The 27,505-nt window shown below is 35.8% G+C and overlaps 1 protein-coding gene across 1 annotated transcript in view; it reads right to left on the bottom strand.

Moving 5' to 3' along the window:
* The window catches only part of DCC (DCC netrin 1 receptor), a 941,371-nt gene that overhangs the window by 14,256 nt on the left and 899,610 nt on the right, over positions 1-27,505 (bottom strand). The window contains 1 exon segment of the mRNA XM_044681552.1: positions 25,502-25,714. Coding sequence (XP_044537487.1) covers positions 25,502-25,714 — 213 coding nt within the window.

The following is a 27,505-nucleotide window of genomic DNA, read 5'->3' on the forward strand; positions in this document are numbered from 1 at the left end:
CTTTCTTTCTTTCTTTCTTTCTTTCTTTCTTTCTTTCTTTCTTTCTTTCTTTCTTTCTTTCTTTCTTTCTTTCTTTCTTTCACATTACACTAACTATTGTTTCCAAAGAAGAAGAATGGTAAATGCTAGACAATGGGGGTTGAGTGCCTTGCCCAGAGTCACACAGCTAGGAAGTGTTTGAGCCCATATTTTAACCCAAGGTTTGTACGTTGGTCTGGCTTTTTAAAGAAGGAAGGACTGAGCCTTCTGTGGGGCAAGAGGCTCCATATTTTAACCCAGGACCTCCCATCTCTAAGCCTGGCTTTCTGTCTATGTGCCACCTACTTGTTCCCAATATCATAATTTTTCAAGAACCAACATTTATGGGGCATGGAAGAATGCAAGGAATACTAGGGTTGAAATGGGGAGATCTTAGTTAAAGTCCTCATTCTGCCAGTGAGTATGTGAATTTATATCACTTAACCTCCCTGAATCTCAGTTTTTCTGTCTGTAAAATGAGAGAATTGAGTTAGAAGTTTTCTAAAGTTGATTTTAACTCTCTGGTTAATATCTAATATATCCACTTTATATATCTTAGCACTCTGAAAGGCAGAATTAATTTTCTGAGCCAGGTCTTTTCTGGTGAAAAATTTTTCTATTAAGGAAAGCAGATGTAATGGTGGATTTTCCAATGAACCTAGTCCTTATGTACTTACTTAACGTGCTTTGCTAATGCAAGTCCCATTTGAACTTGACAGCTATTCTGTAACTGGTTCTATTTTGCCAAACACATTGTGAAGAGGAGGCTTTATGACTGAATGTTTCTGGAGTCAGAACTGGGATACATGCCAAAGACACTCATTTCCCAAGGTTTGTACCTTGGTCTGGCTTTTTCCTGTTGTGTTTAGTTAAAGAAGAAAGGACTGAGCCTTATGTGGGGCAAGAGACTCCAAGTTTTTATCTCCCCACAAGCAAGCATTGATAATACCCCATACCTATATGACCTTGTTGTCGCTTCTGTTACTATCATGCCTATTATTCTTGCTTTTATGTGAAGAAAATTGGAGATGATTATGACTTTGTGAGCTCTTAGGTATGAGAAGAGCAAGCCTTCAGGAAGTCTGGGAGTAGAGTCCATGTTGGGTTCTGAGTGAGCCAATCCAGCATCAATTCCCTGAGGAATGACTTTTGGGATTCAACTAGAAACTATTTGGCATTTGGACCTGAACTTGATGATATCACTCCTAGGTAGAACTATGTTAAGTCTCAGCCCACTTCCCTCTGGAATTGAGACAGTACAGGGGAGAATGTATTCCCAGGAATAAGGAGAAAGGGACTATTTGTACTTCTGTTCTTGCTATATCTCTAAAGTATATTCCCTCTTGGAAAAGCTAATTAATATTAATTTTAACAACTGGAAATTAACAGTATAGGGAGAGGCGGCCATAACAGAGTGAGGGCTCAAGCTGCTAACATTAGAGAAAGATACCTTCTTGCTACCCTGAGCAGGGTGTGGGGGTGGGTAAGGGGGGATAGATGTAGTCAGCCTTGTTCTGGGGAAGTTGGTCCAGAGTAATTGTTACACAAAACTAACTTTATAACGCTTCCTCAACATTCAAAGTGTTTTATTATTGCTATTATGCAAGCATTTCTATTAGTGGGAATATAGATTCCATCAAACTTATTTTGCCCCATTATTATCATCCTTTTAACAAAAAGTTGAAGAATCATTGAATTATAATGATCCACAGATCTCTAATTTTTTCCTCTTTTCCAATGTGTAAGCCATGTCTACAACATTCCTGACAAATGGCCAACATACTTCAGTTTAAATACTGTCATTATCATCCTACTTCCCTTTGCATTTTTTGAGAAGTGTTTCTTATATTTAAGCAAAATCGATCTTCCTTTATTTTTTATCTATTGGTTCTAGCGTTCTTTAGAATAAATATAATTAAACTAACTTTAAAAAAGTACCCCAAATGGAATTATTGCCTTGAATTAGTGCTGATTTTCAATAGTTCTAGTGCACATGATGTGTGTCAACTCATATTTGTTTTCCATCTGTTTCTTTTTTAAAAAGCGAAATCAAAGAAGCAAAACAAACAAACAAAAAACTTGTTAATTTAGCTTTCAAGTGACAGCAGTCAAAAACTCAAACAATGTATAAAATACTAGGTTGGTGAGACTGGATGAATAGAAAAAGAGAAGGGCTACCTTATTTAGCTGTTCACTTTTTTTTTTTCTTTTTTTAAGAAAAAGCAATACTGACAGGGCAGTCACCTTTTTCTTTCTCTATAGATATTTCTTTTCTTCTTGGGTGAATACAGATTCTCTGAATAGCACTGATGGCAGTACATTCAAAGTTCTTTGAGTCATTCAATGATTTATGGTCTTGATATTGTTGAAATTGCAGACAAATGGCACATCATGTTCAGAACAATCTACAGGATTCAGAGCATATCCTTCTAAATTATATTTTCTAAATCAGTACAGAATTAAACAATATTTCAAATATTTTCACATGAATGAACTATATTAAGTATTTTACAAGTATTGTCTCATTTGATATTCAAAACAACCTGAGAGGTAGATTCTATTAATATCCCAATTTTGCAGATGTGGAAACTGAGGCAGAGGCTAAGCGACTTACCCAGGGCCATACAACTAGTAAGTGTCTGAAGTTGAATTTGAACTCAGATCTTTCTGATTCTGGGCTCAGCAGCCTATTCATTGTGCCACTTCATTTCTTTCTTTTTTTTTTTTCACATTTAGAAAGAATTAGTTATGCTAAGAAAGTAGAACTTTATTTGATAGGATTTAATAATATCTACTGGGCTAAGAACCAAAAAAGTGAAAAACAGGTCTGCATTAAATTTCTAAAGTTATATAACACTTTAAATGTTCACAAGTAACTCTCTGACACAAAACTTCATCTTTTCAGACCAATATTCTCTCTATGATGCTATATAGCTACAAATCATGACCAGGATAGTTTCCAAATTCCAAAGAAAAATTGCAAGTAATCCAAAGGGCAATAGAAAAAATGTGTGGTAGTTGAGTGTAGGCTGCAGTGTATTACCCATGATGACTTAAGCACAAAAAGTGACATAAAAGGTATTATCAAGGAAACGTATGTTCAGAAAAAGTTAGCCAGTAATATGGTAAGAAAGTCACACAATGCTACTGCTGTAGGAGGATGTTCTTGAAATGTTGAAAGAGAAAACCTTTATGAAGAACCCCTCCATTACCATTAGAAGACTCAGATGGAATATGAACTGTTTAGTGGAGGACTATTTTATCTATATTGATATTGTGAATTTTTATTTTTACTTTGATTTTATGAATATATCCTACTTTTAAAAACATTCACCTGATGCATAAGTTTTGTTACAATATCTCATTTTCATGCTGAATATATTTTTATTTTTTAATGCATGTTTTGAATACAAAAGATTGTTAGAATTGACTTACCTACTTTCCCTTCTCTTTTTAGTAAATTTAAAGTTATAATTATTAAACATGTATTAACCTCCATTTATTTATCATATATATATATATATATTTTAAACTCTTAATTTCTGTCTTAGAAGTGATATCACTTTCAAGGCAGAAGAGTAGTAAAGACTAGGTAATTGAGGAAAGTGACTTGCACAGGTCTGAGGAAATGTCTCAGGCCAAACATGAATCTAGGACCTCTTATCTCAAGGCTTGACTCTCCAGCCACTGAGCCATCTAGCTCACCCTTGGTAATGATTTGTAATCTCTTCTTCCTTCAAGTCAGCATTTTGTTCTGGTGACTAGCCTACTCTGACCTACGGGAAATTCTTTGAATTTACTTAAATTATTTTCTCCTTTAAAAGTCTTTCTCCCATTTTCCTTGTTTTTTTTTCTTATTTTTTCTTATTTTTTTCTTAGTTAAGCCAAATATTACTTCTCCCCTTTTGCCTGTAACTTCTTTTTAAAATAACTTCCTTTACTGTAAATCTTTTCCAAGAAGCTTTCTTTAATTTTGATCATTATTTTTATTCTTTTAAAGAAAAATGACTATTATGATGTTTATTTTCTAATTCACAGTTTTATACCTTTAGTTGTTCATTTTTTAGTTTCTTTTTTCATAGTTTATGTTCCTTGTTAAAACTTTAAAATACTAGTCTTGAGAAATCTTCTCAATCAAATTTTTATGTTATTATCTTTTTATATTACTCTGTCCTCTGCCATAAAACCTCTCCCTCTGCCTTTTTATTTTTGCTCTCCTTCCTACAAGTATCAGTTCATGGAGGATCAATGTTGGATGAAAGTAGTATTATGTATTAGCAATCAATTTATGTCCTAAAAAATGAGACCTAGTCCAACTCTAACCTTTTCCATGAATATTATTTCCATTTTAACACTTTATTTCCTATATTTGATTCTACATTCTTGGTGTTGGCTGTCCTTGGAACTCAAACATTGCTCTCTGGTAATGAAATACTTTTCAGAAAGTAAAATCCTTTACTTTCTTTACAGATGAATATTATTCTTTACAGATGAATATTATTATAAGGTTCAGTTCCTATTTCTTAATGCAGTCTATACCTTGCCTCCCATGCAGATCTCTTCAGTGGCACTGTTTCATTTCTCTTTCTGAGAAGAGACTTCTATTTTCCCCATTCTACTCTTCCCTATATTATTTTTTATCCTAATTTCCCATAGCTGCCTTTTGTTGATAGACCATTGGAATTCTGACCCTTTCACTGTTCAGTTATGTATATGGTAGGAGTGTAGCTTCCATTCATCTGTCTCTTCCTCTTACTTCCTTCCACTAAAGATAATGGCGACCCTTCCATCTTCCATTTTCCTGATTTTCAAGTTCCTTTTTTTTTTTAATTTTTTTTTTTAATTTTAAACCCTTAACTTCTGTGTATTTACTTTATAGGTGGAAGAGTGGTAAGGGTAGGCAATGGGGGTCAAGTGACTTGCCCAGGATCACACAGCTGGGAAGTGTCTGAGGCCGGATTTGAACCTAGGACCTCCTGTCTCTGGGCTTGGCTCTCAATCCACTGAGCTACCCAGCTGCCCCACTTTTAAGTTCTTTTTGATAAATCTAACTACTGGTTACTTTCACTGTCTACTTTCTCCACTTCTATTTGCAGTGCTGCTGAATGTCAGCTGAAGAGGTCATACATCCAAGAAAACTTGATCCATTATTAATGTATAGAATCTCAATGGGCCTCTACTGTTGTTTGACAGTCCTATTATCCTTCTAGATTGATTCATTATCCAATTCTACTCAAATATTTTGCAAACCTTTATTTTTTCCTTAAGTGACCAATGCTACATATAACTTATACCCTTCCCTCCCCACAAAGCAAAGGGCCTCAACTTATTTCACTGGAAAAAATGAGGCAAACTCCCTTGACTTTCTAAGTTTACACCTCAAATCATCTCAACACTGCCTCCCACTTCTTCTTTACTAGAGTCACTGGTGAAGAGTTGGTCATCTTCCTTATAAATCTGAATATTTTTATTTATGTAATTTATTCCATTCCTTTTCCATCTAGTCCAGAAAAATCCCTTCAAAAATTTTCTCTTTCTCCCCAGTTTTTAATTTGCCTGTGAAGGCTAAGATCAGACAGGTACCAACTGTTCCATTAAACATTAGCTGACCCTCCCATCCACCCCACTTCCAGTTAAAAATGGTCCCTTTCTTCCCTCAAAGTCTCTTGAAATGTTTCATCTGAATTTCTTCATTGGCCAGTGACAACCTGCCTTGCAACGTATTTACTTTTTTCCATGTCATAGTTTTCCTAATAGAATATAAGCAGTAGGATCTCATATTATTATTATTATTATTATACTTATATCTTTGGTACTTAGCATAGGGTCAGGCAGGAACTTAATGCATATTTGTTGAATTGATTTGAACTGAATTAAGTTGAAAACTCCTTGAAATATTTCATGTCAAAACAAAGTAAGGCATAATATTACTGCCTATGTCATTTATTTGGCATTCATGTGACATTAATCAATCAATCAACGTCTATTGAGTGCCAAACTATATAAAAAGTACCTCTTGTTATATCTTATTTAACTATACTTAATTCCTACAAAACATTGTCATATGACTTTTTATATCTACATGATTTCCAAGCAAACAAAGCTCTAACAAAGCAAGAATTATGTCTTAAAAATCTGTTTATTCCATGGTGTTTTGTTCATATATAATTGCACAATAAGTGTTTGAATGAATGAATGCTTGAATCTCTTTTAACTAGGAAACAAACAACAACAAAACTAAGCAATATTTATTTTGTTACTAAAATGTGCATGACCCAAACACGAGGTAGGGCCATACTGAAGGCATCATGGCAGTCTTAAAGAATTTGAAGTTCTGCCTTAAGGAAGAAAGATTAAATTTATTACATTTACCAGAATAGGCAGAATTAAGAACAATGAAATTGCAGAGAGGAATGTTTATATTTGACAACATAGAAAATGTCTTTATAATTAAAACCGTCCAAAAGAAGAATGAGATGCCTAAGAGGTAATGAGTTTCCTTTAAAGTTCAAAGACCACTCATCAGGTATATTCTAGATGGAATCCTTTTTCAAGTTTAGGTTAGATTAGGTGACTACTAAAGTTCCTTTTATCTCCCACATTCCATAATTCTGTAATAGGAGAAAAGAGTATTACTTAGTACCTACCTGATAAACCCTTTTTATTGTACTGATGCATCATTTTCTGTGATGGTTTCCTGCTTATGCTCTACTGTAACTATCTCAGAATAGATACTTAATTAAAAAAAGTGAGAACATTCTATACTTTTATTCCAATGCAAGTCTGGCATTTAAACAAAAACACAATCTATTTTTCACAGGATCTTAAAGGTTACTTTAAACATTGTTGTTTATATTATGACTGATTCAATAGCTTCCTTGTACATAATAAAGAACTAAAAATAGGGTGACAATGACCAGTGTCAATATTAAGCTAAATCGAGTGCTTGAGTATCAAGGTTGTATAATGGAAATAGCACTTGTTTAAGATTTAGGAGGGCAGCTAAGTAACAGAGTGGTTAGAATGCTGGTTCTAGAGTCTGGAAGAACTGAGTTCAAATGTGACCTTGATATGGGAGTACAGGCTTCTCTAGACACCCTAACCCCTCAGATTGTGTGGAGTACTTAAAAGACTTATTTTTTCCTTACATTCCTTACATTCAGGAAGGTGACTTTGAGGCTTTCCAGCCTCTCCCTTCATTCTTGATGAGCACAGATAGGCACATCCCAGCTTGCTCCTGATAAACATCTAGCTTATGTCCAAGATATCTGATTGTCCTCTAAACTGGACAGTTCATCCCCTTATGACTTAGAGGCATAGGACATAATCACATGATCCATCTCAGGTTCCAGAGACCCAATAATATGCCATCATCATCCTTTCTCTAGTCACGTAGACCCTGTTTTCAAAAGGGTATATAAAGCCCAGAACACATCTACTCTAGAAGGCAGTGCTCTACCTCTACAATGTCTTCCAGCCATTTCAACATGAATTTCAAATGAATAAATTTCTCTTTTTATTTTTAAGCTAAATTTTGGAGTCTTGCATTCTTGAAAAGGGTACCTGTCCCAAATCTGGGGTTCACCTCAGGTTTCCCAACAACAGCCTCAGACACTCATTAGCTATGCAGTTTCCATGTGTAAAATAAGCTGGAGAAGGAAATGACAAACCATTCCAGTAACTTTTGCCAAGAAAATCCCAAATGGGGCCACAAAGAATTAAATATGACTGAAACAACTGAAAAGATTCTAGCCTCAGATCTAACAATAAGTACCTACCTATGTGATCTCATTTAACTTATCTAAGACCTAACTATGCCATTCTCAAATAAGAGAATTGGCTTAGAATTGTTTTGTTTTGTCCTTTCTAGTTCTAAACTCCAGTGATGAGAGAATGGAGTTCATCTCTTTGACTTCACACATATGGGCTCCCAAAGTCTCTCTGGATTTTATAGAAGTATATTAATCCATTGAGAAAAAGCTTATATCCTTGTGCTTTTCCATTTATTCTTGAAAATCCCAAAGAAAGCCCTGGCAAGCGAATGCTGCATTCATTAATTACATGAATCGAGCCCTGAAGAGCAGTTTTCCAAGAAAATAATTTGTCATTCTCTTTGAAAATTACTAATTAGGAAGCAAAGTAGAAAATAAGGAGGTTTTTTTCTTTATCTCAGGGAAGTAACAGACAAGAGTTTAGCTTCAAAAAAGCAGAAGGAAGCTACTATGTATTTAAGTTAATAGCTTATATTAAATACTATACAAATAGAAACTTCTCCTCTTTCCTCCCTCTTCTGGGAACCATGTTGACCATGGGTTTCAGGGGACCCTTTAGAAGAGCACTTACAGCTGATGCATTAAGGAATGAATTGATGCAGCCATACAGCTAATTAAATGAATGGCACTTTGGCTCGAATGTTATTCTCCTCCCCAGGTCCCACTGAGGGAGAAGAAATTCTGAAGATGGGCTAACACTATGGATCAGGTGTAGCACAAGCAGCCTCAGCATGAATTTGCTGTTTTAAGCTTTATTTTCACAGTAGGGTTATTAAACATTTCATTTGCTCATTAGGTACATAATATATGTGTGCCAGGTGCAGGATTCTTCCAAAGCCTCACTGCAGAAAGCCATCCGATATAAAATTATTCTCTGTAAGCAGTGAGAGACTTAGCTGTGCAACAAACTACATAATCTCACTTAATACTTTGGAACAATCAGCTAGGCTGCTACTTGTTAGAAAACTTCATATGGTCTCTGGTCAACCAAATACCTTATTCTTTCTACTCTCTTCTATTTATACTCTTTCTTCGGTTGGTAACAAGGATAGACTAGAATGTTCATCCTTGGTAGGAATAGATAGACCTGAAGTCATATGAAGAAATGGCTGCAGTCCCATTTTTACCAATAACTTGGGTCATTCATAAAAATTCATGTGCCTATTTTCCCATCAAGTCAACTCATTTCAATTCAGAGAAACATTTGTTGTTGAGAACTTTGTTAGGTGCTACACAATGGAATGGATACAAAGAAAGGGATGGAGATATAAAAAAAGCAATGGGCATAGTTTTGACTTCAAGAAATTCATAGTCCTTCAGGGAAGACAAAGAAATACCAACATTAAACATCTCCTTAAAGATTACTCTTTCATATGTCCATGAGGATGAATGAAATCTATTATCTTTCCTTTTCAATATCTCACTTCTAGAATAATTAGCCTACCATTGCATACTTCACTTCTTTGGCTTCTACCTCCTATCCAGTGCCACTGTAATCTGGCTTTTCCTACCATTCTTTTGAAACTGTATCCTAGAACAGCATTGGTGAACATTTTCCAGTTCCAGTGCCCAGAGGACAAATTCAAGCTGTCTGTGAGGCATCCTTTCCCCCCATTACCCTAGATAGTAGAGGGAGGAAGTGCTTCCTTTGGGTGGCTGGACAGAGGGGTGGAACATGTAAAAAAATGTTCTCTAGAGCTGGGAAGAGGGGGAACAGAGCAGTTCCCCATGATACTTTGCCAACTCTGTCCTAGAAAGTTCTCTTGACCTAATGCAATGGCCTTTTCTCAGAGCTCATTTTCCTTAAGTTCTTTTCAGCATCTGACATTATACAATATTCTTGGTATTCTTGAAACTCTCTTCCCTATTTTATTTAAATATATAAAATCAGAGAAATCAGGGAAACTTAGAATTGGAACTCATGTAGTACAATTCCTGTTTCAAGCAGGAAATCTTCTTTATAAACATCTCCTAGTTATCATCTATCACCTCTTTCTCTATTCGAATGACATCTGTGAACCTGGATAATTAGCAGTGGAGGACATTGGTCATCTTGGTTTTCCTTTAAGGCAGCTCACCCAAAATAATTTGATCCTTCTCAAAAGTAAGAACCCAGATACATATGTACAATTTGCTAAATGTCTCTTTTTTCTAGTCTACTTCTTTTTTTGGATAGTGCATCTTTGTAACATGACTGCAAATGCCACCTCTACATTGAAACTGCTTTGACAACATTAAAATCTAAAAAGAAAAAATTAGGAAATGATAGAAAGTGCACAGAGATCATCAGCAGGAAATTAGTTAAAAGAATTCCAAAGAAATACTTCTCCAAATTCTTCTGAGGTTTTGCATATTGAAATGAATGAAGTATTGATCAACTCTCCCTGAATTTAGGAGGTGATTGGTTACAAAAGCAGATAGTTGGAGCAGGGGAAGGTCTCCACAAGATGTGTGATTAGTTTGCTTTTTTTTTTTTTAAAGAGAAGCCTTTATAGAATGTATTTTGGGGTCTAGAACACCTAGTGGCACAGTGGGAAAAGTGACAGGCCTGCAGTCAGGAAGGTTCATCTTCCGGAATTCAAATCTGGCTTTAGACCCTAACTAGTGTGTGATCCTGGTCAAATCATAAAATTGTGTTTGCCCCAGTTATTTATCTGTAAAATGAGTTAGAGAAGGAAATGACAAACCATTTTAATATCATTGCTTAAAAAACAACCTCAAATAGGGACATGAAGAATCAGACACTACTGAAAGGGCTGAACCAACAGAAGCCTGGAAGAATTCAAAGTGAGAAGTCCAATTTCTAATCTAAGTGTCAACAAAGGCTCTCCCTATGAAAAGAGAAGGAGGAAGAAAAGGAGGAAGTATCCTTTTACTTTACCAGCTTAAGATAGATGTCCATGGATAAGGAGGACAAAAGAGAGGGATATTTTTGGAATAGGTCACCCCAAAACTAGAAGTTTTCCATTATCTTAGCAACTGAACTGGGAAAGGTGAGGGAAATGGCAGGCATTTGAGGAGATAACTATGTTCAGCCCTGATGACATCATTCTAAGTATTCATAGTTTGGGTAGTTTTGTGGATACCCTAAATTATTTCAGTATCAATGATATTGTTGCATGAAATACATAATACAGATAAGGTCTCTGCCCATAACCACACTCATTTCATTTTGTTCCCGGCTTCCTTATCTGGCACAATAACCAACATGGATGGAGCACTATATTTGTAATCTGTGAGACAAGATTTCAAATCTAGCCTCGGATATTTACTAGCTGTGTGACTCAAGTTACATGTGCCTCAATTTCCTCAGTTAAAAAATGGGCTATTGTGAGGATAAAATGAGATGATATTTTAAAACACTTTGCAAATATTAATATGCTATATATAGTTATAGTCATTATTTTTATTATCACAAGCTATCACAATATTGCTAGTAGAAAAATGTCTCTTCTTTTGTACTTTTCATTCAGGAGTACAAAGGATATCTTCCATATGAAATTTTCCACTTTAAAATAACATACAAAATATCTTCCTTTGATTTCTCATTTTGCCTGATTTCTGGCATCTAGTGACGGTGAACTACGATCTGTCTTAGCCTTCAGAGAAGCCATATTCACAGTTCACCAAATAAAAATAAATAGCATTGGGCTATTTTCTAAAAATGTTCAAAAGATATTGGGAAAATATTATAAAGACTCAAATTCAAGCTTCCTACAGTTGCAAGCACAATGTAGAATACTTATAATGCCATCATAACTCACATATGCCCAACCATCTTATTAGCATGAAATAGGATGCTTTGCTGGTAACCATTCTATATTTTGCATAAATATGATCATTTTCACTTGGTTTAATCAGTCAGCTTCTTTTATAGACTCACAAAGTCCTTAATATAGTTCTTAATATTTCCCTCATGTTGTGGGCAATTGAATATGCAAGGTGAAAAAAGATTCTTGAGTTTTTTATACCAAAACATCAATTAAATTGGAACTCAATTAGTTAGAACATAAAAATAAATGTATTTTTTCTTTCTGTGGTCAATTTAAAGAAGAAGAAGGAACTTATAAGTAAACAAACTAATATTAGATATTAATTTTTTAAAATCTAGAATATTCGGGGGTAGCTGGGTAGCTCAGTGGATTGATGAGAGCCAGATCTAGAGATTGGAGGTCCTAGGTTCAAATCTGACCTCACACACTTCCCATCTGTATGACCCTGGGCAAGTCACTTGACCCCCATTGCCTACCCTTACCACTCTTCTGCCTTGGAGCCAATACACAATATTGGCTCCAAGGCAGAAGGTAAGGATTTAAAAATTAAATAGTAAAATAAAATAAAATAAAACCTAGAAGATTCTTGGCAGACACAAAGTAGGTTACCATTGCTCTCTCCTGTTCCAGGACACCCAAATCTTATACTAAAATTTTCTGTCAATAATCCCTCACCATTTTCTCATACTGGTCAGAATCTAACACTCTCCCCTCCCCTCAAGACAAAAAAAAAAAAAATCGAAACTTTAGTACTTGTCTTCTCCAATCCTTAGGTTTACTTCCCCCTTTCGTTTATTAGTGTGCCACCCCACTCTGGACTTATCTTTTTTGGGCAGATCCTTGCCATCTGTAGTGCTTTTGAACCCTTACAACTTTCTGGTCTTTCCTTCCTTTTTTCAACTGAACCTGAATTCTCCTATATTTATTGATTATTAGGCTATCAGCTCCATGAAAATAGACTATCTTATTTTTTCCACCTTGTACCAATGATGCTTAACAGGGTGCTTGGCCCAATGATCAACATTTTTTTATTCATTCATTCATCTATCCCAGTCTCCCCAATTTTCTTTACTAACACCCATAGAACTATACAAATAATAATCTGAATGATGACCTTTAGGCACTGAAACACAGAATAGCTAAAGACATTTACTAAAGAAGGAATATGGTCTCATTTTCTCAAAATATTTCTAAATACAAAAAATGAAGCAAAAAATAGATGAGTGGATTTTCTCTGCCATTAAAATAACTTTCTTTGATTCAGTTATCCCCACTGGATACTAATTCTCTAGCTAAAGTAGAGTGAAAAGACCAATGATCTTGCAGTCAGATTTTTAGTCTACTGAAGGTTCTGACAATAAATCTCAGCAAAGTCACTGAACTTCTTTTAGATTTAGTTTCCATAAGTGTAAAATGAAGATAATGTCAGGGAGAAAGACTAACTAGTCAGAGTGAGAGCAACCTGCATTCAGATTTTATTTTTGGTCATATCACTGGTCATGTTACCCTATACAGATCAGTTAACCTGTCTCCAGAATTCTCTGAAAGTCTTACAAATCTACATTGGTAGGGAGAATTTTAGAACTCCTTATATAAATGAAGTCAGTTCTGAATCTTCCTCTCTCCCAGAAAAGGTACAATTTAAAGGTTAACAACTATTGCCACTGGTCTGTTTTTTTCTGTATGTATTAACTCTATGTATTAACTTATAAAATAATGTATATGTTTGTATTTAGCTAGGCATCTAGGTGATATATAGAGGGTAGAAGAACAGGTCTGGAGTCTGAAAGACTCACCATTGTTAGTTGAAATCTGACCTTACACACTTACTAGTGGTGTGACCCTGGGCAAGTCACCTAACCCTTTTGCCTCATCTACCAAATGAGTTGGAGAAGGAAAGAACAAATCATTCCAGTAGGCCAAGAACAGGAAAAGATAACACAACAGAATAAGGCTCAAAAACAATGTGAATATTCACCTCCTCTTTCTCACTACTGAATGTTTAATTTCTCTAGGGCTCTCCCCTTCCCAGACAACTTTAATGAAACTTAACTCTTGAGAGTAATACACTAGTGATGTCATTCCCAAGCTGCTTTCTTTAGTTTCCCTTCATTATCTTCTATTCCTGTTCCTCTCTGCTCTGGGATTATAATATTCAGTTCTTTGCTCCTCCACATAACTATTTTTACATTTTTACCTTACATTAGAGCTCAGCAGTCAGAGCTGGGACAGCAGCTTAAGAGCATCTTCGTTTAATTAGCAAGCCTTAAAACTGCTCAAACATTTCTGTGGAAGGTCAAGATCTACCTCTTTTTAAAAAGTCCATTTTATTATGGAAGAATGGAAGCTTTAGACTTGGAGACTGCAAGACCAGAATTCAAATCTTTTCTCTGAGTATGACTAGTGGGGTGACCATGCAGCAAATCACATCTTTCTGCCTTAATTTCCTCATCTATTAAAATTGATAATAAAAGATACCTCCTTGGAATGTTATGAGATTCAAAGGAGAATAATGAATGTTAAACACTTTGCAAAACAGAAGAGGTTCTTCTAATGAATGATACTTTATATTTTATACTTTAAAAACATCTTCACATGTCAATTCCTTTCATTCTCATTATGTCCCTGAGAGGCAGGTTATTGTCCTCATTGAAGAACTCTTCTACAAATGAGGGCACAGGGAAATGTATAGAAAATTGGTAACAAAGGTGAGGCTAAAACCCAGCCACCTTAATTCCCAGACCCCCTTCATGCTGTCTTCCTCTGGAGGGCTTCTGTACCGTGCTGTTCACTATTTACCCCTGTATCTAATCTCTAACTTATGAAATTCTGGAATAGCCCAAGGTTTCCTTGGGAATAGAGATAGGAACTTATTCAGTGGGAACAGAAGTGAATGATTTAAGGATGTTCACTGAAAAAGATATCATTTATATCTATGTCGACTATTGTCATTTTTACAAAAATAAACATTCAGATGAGGATAAGAGAACTCAGGATAGTCTACATTTTTAATTCCAATTACTTAATTAATTCATGAAGACATGGTTTGAGCCAAAATTATCCAATGAATGATTTCACATATCCAGTGACTTTTGTTTTCATCTATGTTAATATATTATTTGTTTGTCCTAGATTCTGAATAGTATGTATTGTCAAGGTCCTATGATTTCTGTCAATACAAATTTATCCTCATGAGGGAGGATGAGAGATGGGAAAATACCTGAATGAAAGGCAAAGGTGGTAATGGATTTGGAAACAGAAGAATTTGGTTTGAATCTCAGCTGTTTATGTGATTTTTGCTAAATTCTTTAAATTCTGTTTCAATTTCCTCATCTACATAATGAAGAAATTTGATCAGAAGATACTAAAAGCCCTTCCTGTTACTGAATTCTCTTATCTTAGTGTTTAGTCAGGAACACATCTTTTGTTCACCCAAAAATATTGATTCATTACCACATCTTAGAAATGTAAGCTATGCCCAAAACACCCAGAAGCTTGTTAGCAAATTCTGGGACATAATACCAATGAGGGGAATGCCCTGAATACAGGATAAACATATCTAGAGACACTCAACCCTTACAGTCATGATGCTGATGAACTGCCTGTTTCCTCTGCATTCTTTCCTCTAAGAATTATCACAATGTACTCAGGAAATACAAACATCAACAGTAAAAATTCTGTTCTGCCTCCTTTTATGCTTTTGGCTGCAAGTAGCCTTGGCATAGAAGATAGATGGCGTACTCTTTAGTCACTGATCATAGCTGCTGTCTTTTCTTGTTGTTTTTCAGTTGTTTTAGTTGTGTCTGGCTCTTCCTGACCCCATTTAGGGTTCTTGGCAAAGATACTGGAGCGGTTTGCCATTTCCTTCTCCAACTCATTTTACAGATGAAGAAACCGAAGCAAACAAAGGTTAAGTGAAAGGATCACAAAGCTAGTAAGTGTCTGAGGCCATATTTGAACCCAGGTCTTCCTGACTCTGGGCCCAGTGCTTTATACACTTTGCCACCTGGCTGCCTAGCTCCTGCCTTAGTCATCCCACAAGTCAGCTGTACTATCTTCCTTGTGTTAACATGCCCTGTCCTGGTTTAAAAGTGAAATAGTAGGGCATGACTATTAACTGAGGAAAAAAAGAATCTCAGAAGAGTCAAAGGGAGGGGGGAAAAAGTGATTGTAATTAAAAATGCAGAGATAATTGAGACAAAAAGTTAAAAAGCATCAAGGAGCCTTTGTTTGATGATAAATTAAAACTGAGTTGTATATATTAAACTGTGGAGCTAAAATTAGAGAATAATGGACTAGATGATCATAGAAATAGAGGATGTTTTTATTGATCCTAGTTGGTTAGGCAGTAGTCCATGTTATGTAAGGAAAAAGCCCTTGGAAGGTGCTTTGGAAATAACATTAGAAAGTGTAAAGGTACTGAGAATCATATTGTTCCCTTTGGTGCTATGGAGCTATACTCTAATCTATCTTTTTGGCTCTCCCTTTGAGGCCAATTGGACTTGCATCTCATCATCTATCCAAAAAAGAAAGAAAGAAAGTAAAAAAATAAGAAAAAGAAATAAAGCCTGGTAGGAGTCCCTTTATTGCAAAGATAATAACATTCCACTTTCTGAGAAGCAATGCAGTGGTAAATAAAGGGAAGTTGCAAATAAGAACAAACATACAACCCAATCCCAGGGACAAGATCAAAGTTAAAGCTGTGAAAATCTACAAGGTGTTTAATATGTCACTTGCATTTCCTTTTCAGGTCCCTGCCAGCAAGATTAAAGCTATAAACCTTCAGAGCAAGTCAACATTTTAAAACTTCAGAAAGGCCCTTTTTTTTCAAAAAGCTATTTCCCATGGGAAAAGTCATTGACGTATTTGTAAATAAGAGGCTGATAGTTAAACTCTTCCTTCATTTAGAACAACAGCTGTCCCAATGAGATATTTCTCAATTAAGGATTCTACTAACTCGGGGGGCCTTATATAGGCATCATTATTCATACCCTGTAGCCCAAAGGTATCCAAGCTAGAATTCTAGCTTCACCCCAGCTGGAGTGAATGGCTCTAGATAAAATAGAAAATTAAGAAACAAAAATACTCACTACTTCAAATATGATAAATGTTAACACATTATAAGGTCTAAGATGTGGGCAAGGTGTGATGGCTACAACCTTCTGCAAGGATGGAGACAGAAAAATACCAGTAGTTTGATTTTTCCCCTTTGCTTGTCTTCTTTCACAAGGACAAAGAGTTTCATGACTCATCCTCTTTTCAGTGACAACCAAACATGACTAACATTCATAGATTTTATTGAATCACAGAGCTGTAAGAGACCTTAGGGGTCACCGTATTTAACCCCTCATTTTCATTGAGGAAACTGAGGTTTAGAGATGTTATCTAACCTATAGCAAGTTAATGATAAGAGTCAGAATGAGACACTGCTCCCAACTTCCAGCTCTGTGGTTTGTTTGTTTTCATTTCTGTTTCTTCCATTATATAACAATTATCCTCCTCCTCCTCCTTTGTAACCAAAACTTGGTCATTTGCCAAAGAGTCTAATTCCCTGTTTTTTAAATGCTAGCTTTTAGGAATAGACCACCTCCTAAGAACAGCCTGGCTATAAACTATATTCATAATTTGTTATTGCATGTGTTGTAAAATGCTGGTCCAAACTTTATTTTAAGGGATATGACCTGAATGTAGAAGTTCAGACTTTAATAGAAAGAGAGAGAAAAACAGAGACAGAGACAGGTAGAGATGAGACAGAGAGATTCTACTTATAACTATGACTAGAGATTTATTACCCAAACAGGACTTAGAGGTCATTATAATGGAGAATATGGATAAATGTATATAAAATTGAAAAATATGTGTACAACCAAAATAAATTCAATTGGAAAACAAACATTTAATGAAGAAATATTTATATTTTTCCTGATAAATATCTAATATTCAAGATAAATAATTTGCACAAATATGTAAAGAATGTAAGCCATACCCAAATACATACCAAAGGGTCTGAACAAGCAGTTCAGAAAAAATGTTCCAAATCACTCATAAGAAAAATGCAAATTAAAACAATTCTGATGTTTTGAATTGTCATACCTTTCAAGGGATATAGTTATTGATAGTTTGTATTTAATTTGAGAACTGCCTGTTCACATCCTTGATATGAACTTTCTTCTTATATATTTGTGTCAATTACTCATATATCTAAGACCTTTACTAGGAAAACTTGCTGTGAAGATTATTTTCCCCCAATTACTTGTTTCTTTTCCATTTAAAGTAATTGTTAAAGGAGATGTAATCATTTCATGTTGGAATTAGGAAATTAGTTTAACCAATCAGATAACTAATTTGGAAATATGCCCCTAGAGTCATTCAACCGGGCCATTGATCCAGGAATGTTGTTATTAGGGATATATTCCAAGGTGATAAAGGGATAGAAAGAAAGGACCTAGATATATAAGAATACTCATATCATCACTATATTGTAGCACATAACTAGGGGAAAATGGCTCAGCTGGTGAATGGCTGAACCCGTTGTGATATATAAATATCATAGAATATTATTGTTCCATTGGTAATATAACAATCTCAGAGAAATATAGAAAGACTTGTATGAATAGATGTCAAGTGAATTGAGGAGAAACAAGAGAACAATTTGTGTGATGAATACAATACTAATGTGAAGAAAACAACTTGAATAAGACTTCAGTATTATAACCAAAGCACCAACTAATCATTACTTGAATAGACTGATGATGAACCATGTTGCCCATCTCTTTGCAGAATAGTAATGGATAAGAGATGTAGAATGAGGTATTCATCCCCAAATATGGCCAATATGTTGATTATTTTTGTTTAACTATATTTATTTGTTACAAGGGAGAGCTTTTACTTGGGAAAAGGGTTGAACAGTAGGTTGGTCAGTGATAATAGATCTTTAAAAAAGAACATTAATACAACATATTAAAAATAACACAAAAGAAAAAAGTATCAAATAGGACAAATATATTTTATTACTTCCTTATTAAGTGTGAGTATATATGTGTGTATTTAAATATTCATGTTATGCAATTTATATCTATTTTATTAAATATTTATATTACATGTTTATCTTATAGTTCTATTATTAACACATTGTAATAAATTCATTATAATTTATATGTTTATTTTTTTGTATAATGAAATGTTTGTGTTTGTTGATGATTGAGTTAAAAATTGCTAAAAAGAAAATTATAATAAATTTTAAAAGAAGCTAGGCTGGTGACGGCAGGGTTCAAAGGAGCTATTTAACTTCACTAGCTTCTAACTGTTTCCTTACCAGATGGATCCCAGGACACTTAATGAATCTGTGCTAAGTGACTGTGAATTAGGGAATGTTGCTTTCTTTCCTCTGTCCCCATCTTTATTCCCTATTACTTTTCAAGCCTGCCCCGATTTGCTCTTCTTCCACGCTTAAACTTAGCAATCTGCTTTAAATCCTTAGGTTTGAGAAACTTTTGTCTTGTAAACTTTGTGAAAGATGAATCAAGGTTAGATGTCACACAGCTAGTGAGAGACTAGAACTAGAATCCATTTCCCTTGTCATTTAGATCAGTATTCTTTGACCTAAATCATGCTGCTTTTGATAGAGATGACATAAAATATTTTCCATGTGTGTGTGTGTTTCTCTGTGTCTCTCTTCATCTTTGTCTCTGTCTCTGTCTCATCACTCTAATTCTTGTTCTCTCACTTGTTTTCTCTCTTTCTCATCCTATTAAGTTATGAGACTGTCAATACAGTATTTTTTATTTGAATTTGTTAATTCCTTCCTTCTTTTACCAAACATTTACTCAGTGAATGTGCTAAGTAATGTCCAATGCAAGACATGATCATTTTCTATAACTATGTTCACTTAGATTATAAATACATTCTTTAAACTCTATAGTTTTTCATTATATCAATTTGCTAATTAACCCCCGTTTTATTTATGGTCAAAAAAAGACTCTTGGAAGTTTTTTTCTTCTCGTTTTAGTTTCTATCAATCACACATTTCTAATTACAACCACAGCCTTTGGCCAAAAGCAATCTAATTTAGACCTAATTACATGCCTTTAGCCTTTAGTTTACCACCCCACCTCAGTTCCATTGAAATATTATCTTTCTAACTCATTCTCTTCTAAAGTCTATCCTATTATTTAACTGTCCAGTCACTGAAACATTTGCATAATACTTTTGTGAATTTTCATTTTTCATCCATTCCCTGTGGTTGTTTGGGAGTCTAAAGACTCACCTATTAGAGGATCTATCTTTCTTTTTGCCTGTAGAGGTGATATATTATTAGAAGTGTGAGAACAGGGCTGGGACCAGACCAGAGTACTGTGGCCAGGCTCTATATCTATTGCTGAATATCTTCCAAAAGGCGAAGAACACCAGCCATTTTCCCAAATAATTAGGGGAGTAGTTTGATCCCCTTTCCTGGGAAAGGATTCTTTTTGGAGCACTCAGGGGAATAAACATCTTCTCTGAAGACTCCTCACAGAGAATCTATCTTTAAAATAGTCCCAGGGAAAATGAGCCAAGTTCTTCCAGTCTCTGGTATATATTTCCATAATGCATGTACTACTGGCGCTAATTATGTATATGACTTTGAGCAAATAGTCTCTTTACTTACCATGGGGCTCTGTAAAATTGGCACTGGCGATGTGACACAATACAAATGCCACAAGCATTTACTGAGCTATTTTTTTTTACCTTTTCCACAGAGTTTAACTTGCTAAGTTATGGTATTTTACTAAAAGAATTTAAGATGGGAAGCAACTTGGCAAAATGGAAAGAATCCTGGCTGTGGAGTAAAACAGAGGACTTCCAGATTCGCAATGTACTAATTACCTCTGTGACCTTGGTTCTGTGAGTCTTGGGCCCTCAGACTCCTCCTCTGTAGAGTAAAGGGTTTGAACTGGATGATCTTCACTATCTCTTCTAGCTTTAAATTCTAAATCTTAAACATGATTTGAAACATAATTCTAAGCAGGTTACAGGGATGTGCGTCTGAAATCGTAATTGCCTAGGAGGAGTTCTGAGTTGCAGTGGTCTATGCCAATTGGGCATCTGCACTAAATTCTGCATTAATTTGGATGGGTAAATGGGAGGGGTGAGGAGCTGGGTTGAGCTGTGGGTCCACCATGTCGCCTAATTGGGGATGAGCACTACAGGATCACAAGGACCAGACAGGGAGGCCCCATCTTCAAAACAAACAAATAAACTGCTATTAGGGAAGCAAGGAAGGTTCCTTGGTTTTAAATTTAAAATTTAAACATGGGCTTAAACATGAATGACAATTGGCTATAGTATAATGGATAAAGACAATTTTCTATGATTGACTCGTGATGTTGGATCTAATATAATCAAATGTGTACAAGTGTTGTTGCTATTCATTTAGTCTGAGTGAAGAGACCCCCGCCCTCCCCCTCAGTCTTTGACACTTGCCTATGATGGATTTGGGTCGAACAAAGTATTCTTGTGTTACTCCCTGATGAAAATTGCTAATGGTTGCCTACAAGTGGCTGGGCAAAGGCACTTGGACTAATGTAATGCAATAATTTATGGGCAGTTTTTTATGAAAGCATATTTACCGAAATGAGGCCTGCCAAAAAGATCAGGTTACAGCAGGAATACATGACTTCCCAACTAGCCATAAAACATAAATCAGTAGCTGTTGCTGTCCACTGTCAGCAGCTGCCACCCTCCCCACATGCTCACTCTTCAGACAAATTGGACCACAAGCCACAATTTGTAGGGGGAAAAATCAAACTCAATTTCGCAGTACAATGAAGTGAGTCTGGGGCCTGTCATGTCTACTGACATATTGATCCTTGGAAGATTGAAAAGATGGGAATAGCCAGGGTTTTTTTTTTTAATTTTTATTTTAAAATATATATTGAAAAGGAATATATAAATGGAGGGAAATATAGCACTTAAGCATCCCTACAAAGATGCAAGGGCTTGAAGGGGCTCAAGTTATAAACCTGGGCTACAATATAAAAGCCACTATTAAAAGGGTCACATTTTCTTTCCCCTTAGACTTACTGCTTCAGAAGACAAATGGCCTCTTAATCCAGGTTCATTTAAAGTGCAGCTGATCATTTCAACAGCTAAAAGGAATTTTCACTGGGGAAGGGGGGGGGGAAATCTCCTTTCTTGGCCCTTTGTGGAATTTATGTCAGATCTATAATGTAATAAGCCCAACATTCCATCAAACATTTTCTATTTAACCTGAAAGGGGACTAAGCCAAATCACTTATATGTCTGTGTCTGTGATTTGCAAAGTGAAGTGACTGCAGTCACAATGGAACATGTAAAGGAAAGATTGCCCAGTTCTTCCCCTCTTCAGATTAAGCATTAGGGAACAGGAGCACTCTATCACAGGGCACTGATGAAATTGTTAGAAGCACCATAAAACACCTAAGAGTCAGTTAAGCTAAATACTCTAGCTCAGCAAGGCAGGGGGAGAGGGAGAGAGAATGAAGGTAAGCTTTCTGGTAGGCTGAATCACAGTCACAATGACTGCAAGAGGATTTCCTAATTATTGCTGACCAGATCATAAGTACAGAATGCTTCCCACCAGTGATTGCAAATCTCCTCCACCCCGCTCCCCTCAACAAGCTTTGCCTTAGTATCGTAAAACAGAGAACATGACACTGGGTTCCTTTTACAGGAGAAGAAATGGAATGCTGCAAAAGTTTCACATTTGGAGTTGGGGAGCCTGAGAATTCCTAGAAAGACCCTTAAAGATTATGCATTCCAGACTCCAAATAAACAGACTATCTAGGGTGCCAACCATGAAGTCAGAAAGATCACAGCATCACAGAAACAAGGCAAAAGAGGTAAAGCAACATGTCCTAGGGCACACAGGTACTAAGTATGAAAGGTAGGATTTGAACCTAGGTCCTCTGGATCCAGAGACAGCACTCTTTCTAGTGAATGACGCAGCCTCCACTTGGGTTTAATTACTGAATTCTTGCACGTGTGATTCCGAGTAAATCATTTAAGTTCTCAGCAAATCATTCTTAACTTGCCAGAAAAATTACAGGTTACGTGTGATTCTTGATTTGTATCAGTGGAAAGAGTTTCCCATATCTATGAAATCACAGATTGAGACAAAAAGTAAACTGAAGTCCAGGGACTTGTTCAAAGGCAAGCAGCTAAGATAATGAAATGTCTTAATCATTGATTCTCACTCTTATGCTTTGAAAATGGAGGAAAACCGGAGCATCTAGGTTGCTCCGTGGATTGAGAGCCAAGCCAAGAGATGGGAAGTCCTGGGCTCAAATTTGGTCTCACACACTTCTTAGCTTTAGTGACCCTGGACAAATCACAATACCCCTGTTGGCTAGCCCTTACCACAATTCTGCCTTGGAACCACCATACATTATTGATTCTAAGACAGAAGGTAAGGGTTTAAAAAACAGAGAATAAAGGAAAAAACAGTAAAAACACATTCATTTGGCATATACTTTCTAATCAGAATGTTGCTTCATATTATTTTCTAAAGCAATGGCTTATGGCAAGTAATGGTAAATATATTAATAATTATAAATTTCTCTATTGTTATATTAAAATTATGGTAATTTAAATCCTTACTAGAGAAAGACTCTACTTCATCAATCAATTTGACTAAAGTCATGATTTTCTTAGAACTGAAATTTGCTGAAAGCTTCAAGTATTTCATCTTCAAGGCGAGGAAGTCTATGGTTAGTGTCATTGCTAATACATTTGTCAGTCTGCTAATTTTCTTTTCCCATGAGAATAAACAGCAGCCCTCCCTTAAGAGCATACTATTTACCATGTGTCAGAGACACACACAGGAAGATGCTATTTGAAAATCATGAAGTAAGCCATTTCAGAATAAGCAGGAATCACATTGAAACAATGGAATTGGGGGTGAGGACAGAAAATGAGACATTTAATAACCCTGAGAGGAAAATCAAGGATGGAATTAGACAGAGGGGAAAACAACTAAAGAGAGAAGTTAAAAGAAATATAAAATACAATAGAAAACTCAAACTAAAAAGGGAAGGTACTGAAAAAAATTAGAAAAGCAATTCTAATGATGATGATAATGATGATGGCTGACATGTGTACAGCAATTTAGGGTTTAAAAAGCACTTTACATACATTATCTCTTTTGATCCTCCTAACAACCCTGTGAGATGAGTAAAGCAAGAATGTGACAAAGAACATATCAAACATACAAGACTGAAATCAAAGGAGAAAAAGGAATAAAAAATCATGAGACCCTAATGGGGAAAAGGTCGAATAGTATTCACAAGCCTCATTACATTTTTCGATTGGGCCACCAATTCTTTAGCTGAAAAATTATTCTTGGGAACAATACTACTGACTCCATTTCCACACAGGCAAGACATCTCAAATGTGATAATGATTAATATATTACTAGTTACATATATATGTTTTTAATGTGAAGCCTAAGATGAAAATATTTTGAACAATGATAAATTTTCAATAGGAAGTTTAATGTTACTGAAACTAGAGGAAAGGACCCCAAAACATAACAAATGCTGCTACCACTCTCTTCTTTCAATTTCCTGTTACCAGTTGCACTATTCAAAGATATTCCTCCTCAAATCCATGTACCTTTTCAGTGACATTCCTATCACATTTGAGATATATATATATACATATATATATATATATAATGTTGTAAAAACATTATGCTCAATAACCAGAATCAAATGCCTAGTAAAAACTGAGTATTAGGGAATATAATGAAAATCCCAATCCATTATGTATTCTCTATTTTGTCTGCACAAGATATTACTCACATCAAGAATCATAGAATCTTGGTTGGAAAGGACCTCGAGTCAACTTATCCAACTCATGTCTTTCCTCTACAATGCCCATACAAAGCCAGTATTCCTGTGACAGCATATTCTATATTTGGATGAATCTAATCAATGGGAAGTTTTCCTGACAAAATCTACAACTGCCTTTTTTGCAGTTTTAACATACTGTTCTTGGTTAATCTGAAGCTGAAGAATATGAGCATATTTTTCCCTAGCAAATCAAAATTAGACTTTTATGTATGTAGTTGAATGTTATTAAAAACATTAGACATGAATTTAGAATTTTAAAGGATATTATTTTTTCATCTTTTTAAAACCTTAACTTCTGTGTATTGGCTCCTAGGTGGAAGAGTGGTAAGGGTGGGCAATGGAGGTCAAGTGACTTGCCCAGGGTCACACAGCTGGGAAGTGTCTAAGGTGGGATTTGAACCTAGGACCTCCTGTCTCTAGGCCTGGCTCTCAATCCACTGAGCTACCCAGCTGCCCCCTTAAAGGATATTTTTTTTTAACCCTTGTACTTCGGTGTATTGTCTCATAGGTGGAAGATTGGTAAGGGTGGGCTAAAAGGATATTTTAAAAGAAATTGAGCATTAAAGCTTTATATCAGATTGAAGATGCTCCATACTGCTTACTACTTCTAGTCACCAAGTTCCTCACTTTTGCATGATAGCCTTTCATAATTCTCCCCTCTCTTCTCACTCTCCTGCATACCTTTCCAGATTCTGCATCTGTCTAGATGCTGTGGGGTTGGGGGAATCTCTGGTGGGCATATTGTGAGAATACTTTACAATAAAGAGATGCCCTGAAAGACTAACTAAAAAACAGAACATCAATAGGCAATCTCACAAGGGAATGAAATTCACTGAAACTACCAAAGCTATATTTAAAGTCGACTTCACAAATATCAGCTACAAAGTATGAAGAATATTGATGTGAATAGAAAATACAGCACAAGCTCTCCTTTCTCTGGATGCTTGTCCACAGTGGTAGTAGCACCACCAACATTAATTAATTAATTAATTGATTGGTTGATTGATTAATAAGACAGGCACCTTGGTGATTGCTCTGTATATTCATTGCTTTTAAACATGACACTTACCTGTCTGGGACAAAAGCGGTGTGTAAGGGACTTTGGGTTCTATTGCACTCATTGGTGGAGGTAGCAAGGGGTTGGCAAAGCTTCGGAGTGGATGAGTGGGTCGAACACAGGCCGTTGGTATCGTCCTACTTGGAGCTTCCTCACTGCTAGGATGCTCAGGCTGTGTCTGTGGCAACATGGGTGGCTGCTGGGGAGTTGGTCCTTCACTAACAGCTATAAGAAAAACAAGAAAAGAACATTAATCAAGGGAGATGTTTGAGCTGTAACTAAAGGAAACCAGAGCTTGACTTCAGGGTGCTGACAACAATTACTCTCCTATCTATTTGTATCTAAAATAATATGTCACAATTAGATACACTGTGGAAATAACCAAGATGGGTACTGACTTAGCAAGAATAGTTTCAAGAAAAAGCTAATAATTAGCAAAGGACTATTCTCCTCTGTCCTTTATAGAAAATAAAATATAAAACTATATTTCAGTAGGTTTCCTTTATAACCATACACATTTTATTTTATGCATTTAAAAACATTACTTAGGGAAGGGGTCCATCATGCACAAAAGAGATTTAGAGTATGTGGATGGGGGGCAGTTGGTGCCTCAGTGGTTAGAAAACCAGGCCTAGAGATGGGAGGTCCTGGTCCTGGGCTCAAATGTGACCTCAGACACTTCCTACTGATGTGATTCTGAGCAAGTCACTTAAACCCCATTGCTGAGACTTTATTGCTTTACTGCCTTGAAACCACAAAGTAACAGTTAAAAAAGAGAGAGAGAGAAAGAATACCTACTTTTGAGTGATAGCATGGATCTAGTCTGACTTCTTTTCCATCAAATAAAGAATAAATTCCCCTATCTCCTCTTTTCTCATTATTCCCCCTACAATATGAATAGGTATTCATTTCAAAAAGTTACAAATATCACACAGCTAAGATCTTTGTTTCATGAAGGCCAGTAAGATATATTTCACTGCTACCCAATATTGGCTGCACTGGCTGGGCCCTATAATCATAAGTGATGAGGTGGGAAAAACATTATTTCTACTATAACTAGCAGTATCAGTGAAATCCAATGTGCAAACCTGGCTCTGGCTCCATGATTATCTCACAGCCAATATGCCAATTTTTCTGTGATTTAAACATGCCATGTCAACTGTCAAACAAATCAGAGTTACCCGGTGCTCAGAGGCATCTCTAATAAAATGATACAAATAATAATCACTATCATTATCTTCTATATCAAAATAAAGACACAGCTAGCTAAAAGTTATTTGCAGGATGAATCTATCGGAACAGGTTCCCTGGATGTAGAATTACGATCCTTCCCTCTTTGGTAGCAAACCTTATAATTTTCAGTCAGATTACTATACTTGAGAAGCCTTCCACATAGTCATTTGTAACAGTCCAAAGGGAGTATGAGAAACTTTGTGGTGGAGGACGCTATTTTTTTCTCAGAGAATAGAACTACCTACGAAAGTTCCAAAAATGTGCTGAGGGCATTTTGATTGTGCTTAAACCTACACAAGGGGAAAAAAAATGGGACCCATTTAAACTGTAAATTAAAATAGCTATATATGAAGTATAGGCCTAGGCAAAGTAAGTGAAATATTTCTAATGATCTCTTGCCCAATTTTATCATGAGTGTTCTATGGAGTAGTCATGCTCAAAGCAACAGGGGAAAGAAATTTCTCAATTTTGAGCGACAAGGATAATTTAAAGATAATTATCCCACTTTGTAAGATAATTTTTAGCCAACTTCCCACTGGGAAGTTCTGAAAAAACAGCAAAAGGGCAGAGAAAATGGATGAGAAAATATGTATTGAGGTATTTTGCCCAAGTAGAAAGGAAATCAGAGAAAAGGAAAAAAGGGAGGAAAAAGAAAATGAGGAAAGAAGAAAAGAGGGGTGGAAGGAAGGAAGACAAAAAGAAGGAAGGAAGGAAGGAAGGAAGGAAAGAAGGAAGGAAGGAAGGAAGGAAGGAAGGAAAGAAAGAAGGAAGGAAGGAAGGAAG

Source organism: Gracilinanus agilis, chromosome 1 (genome assembly GCF_016433145.1).
Source record: "Gracilinanus agilis isolate LMUSP501 chromosome 1, AgileGrace, whole genome shotgun sequence".
Taxonomy (NCBI): Eukaryota; Metazoa; Chordata; class Mammalia; order Didelphimorphia; family Didelphidae; genus Gracilinanus; species Gracilinanus agilis.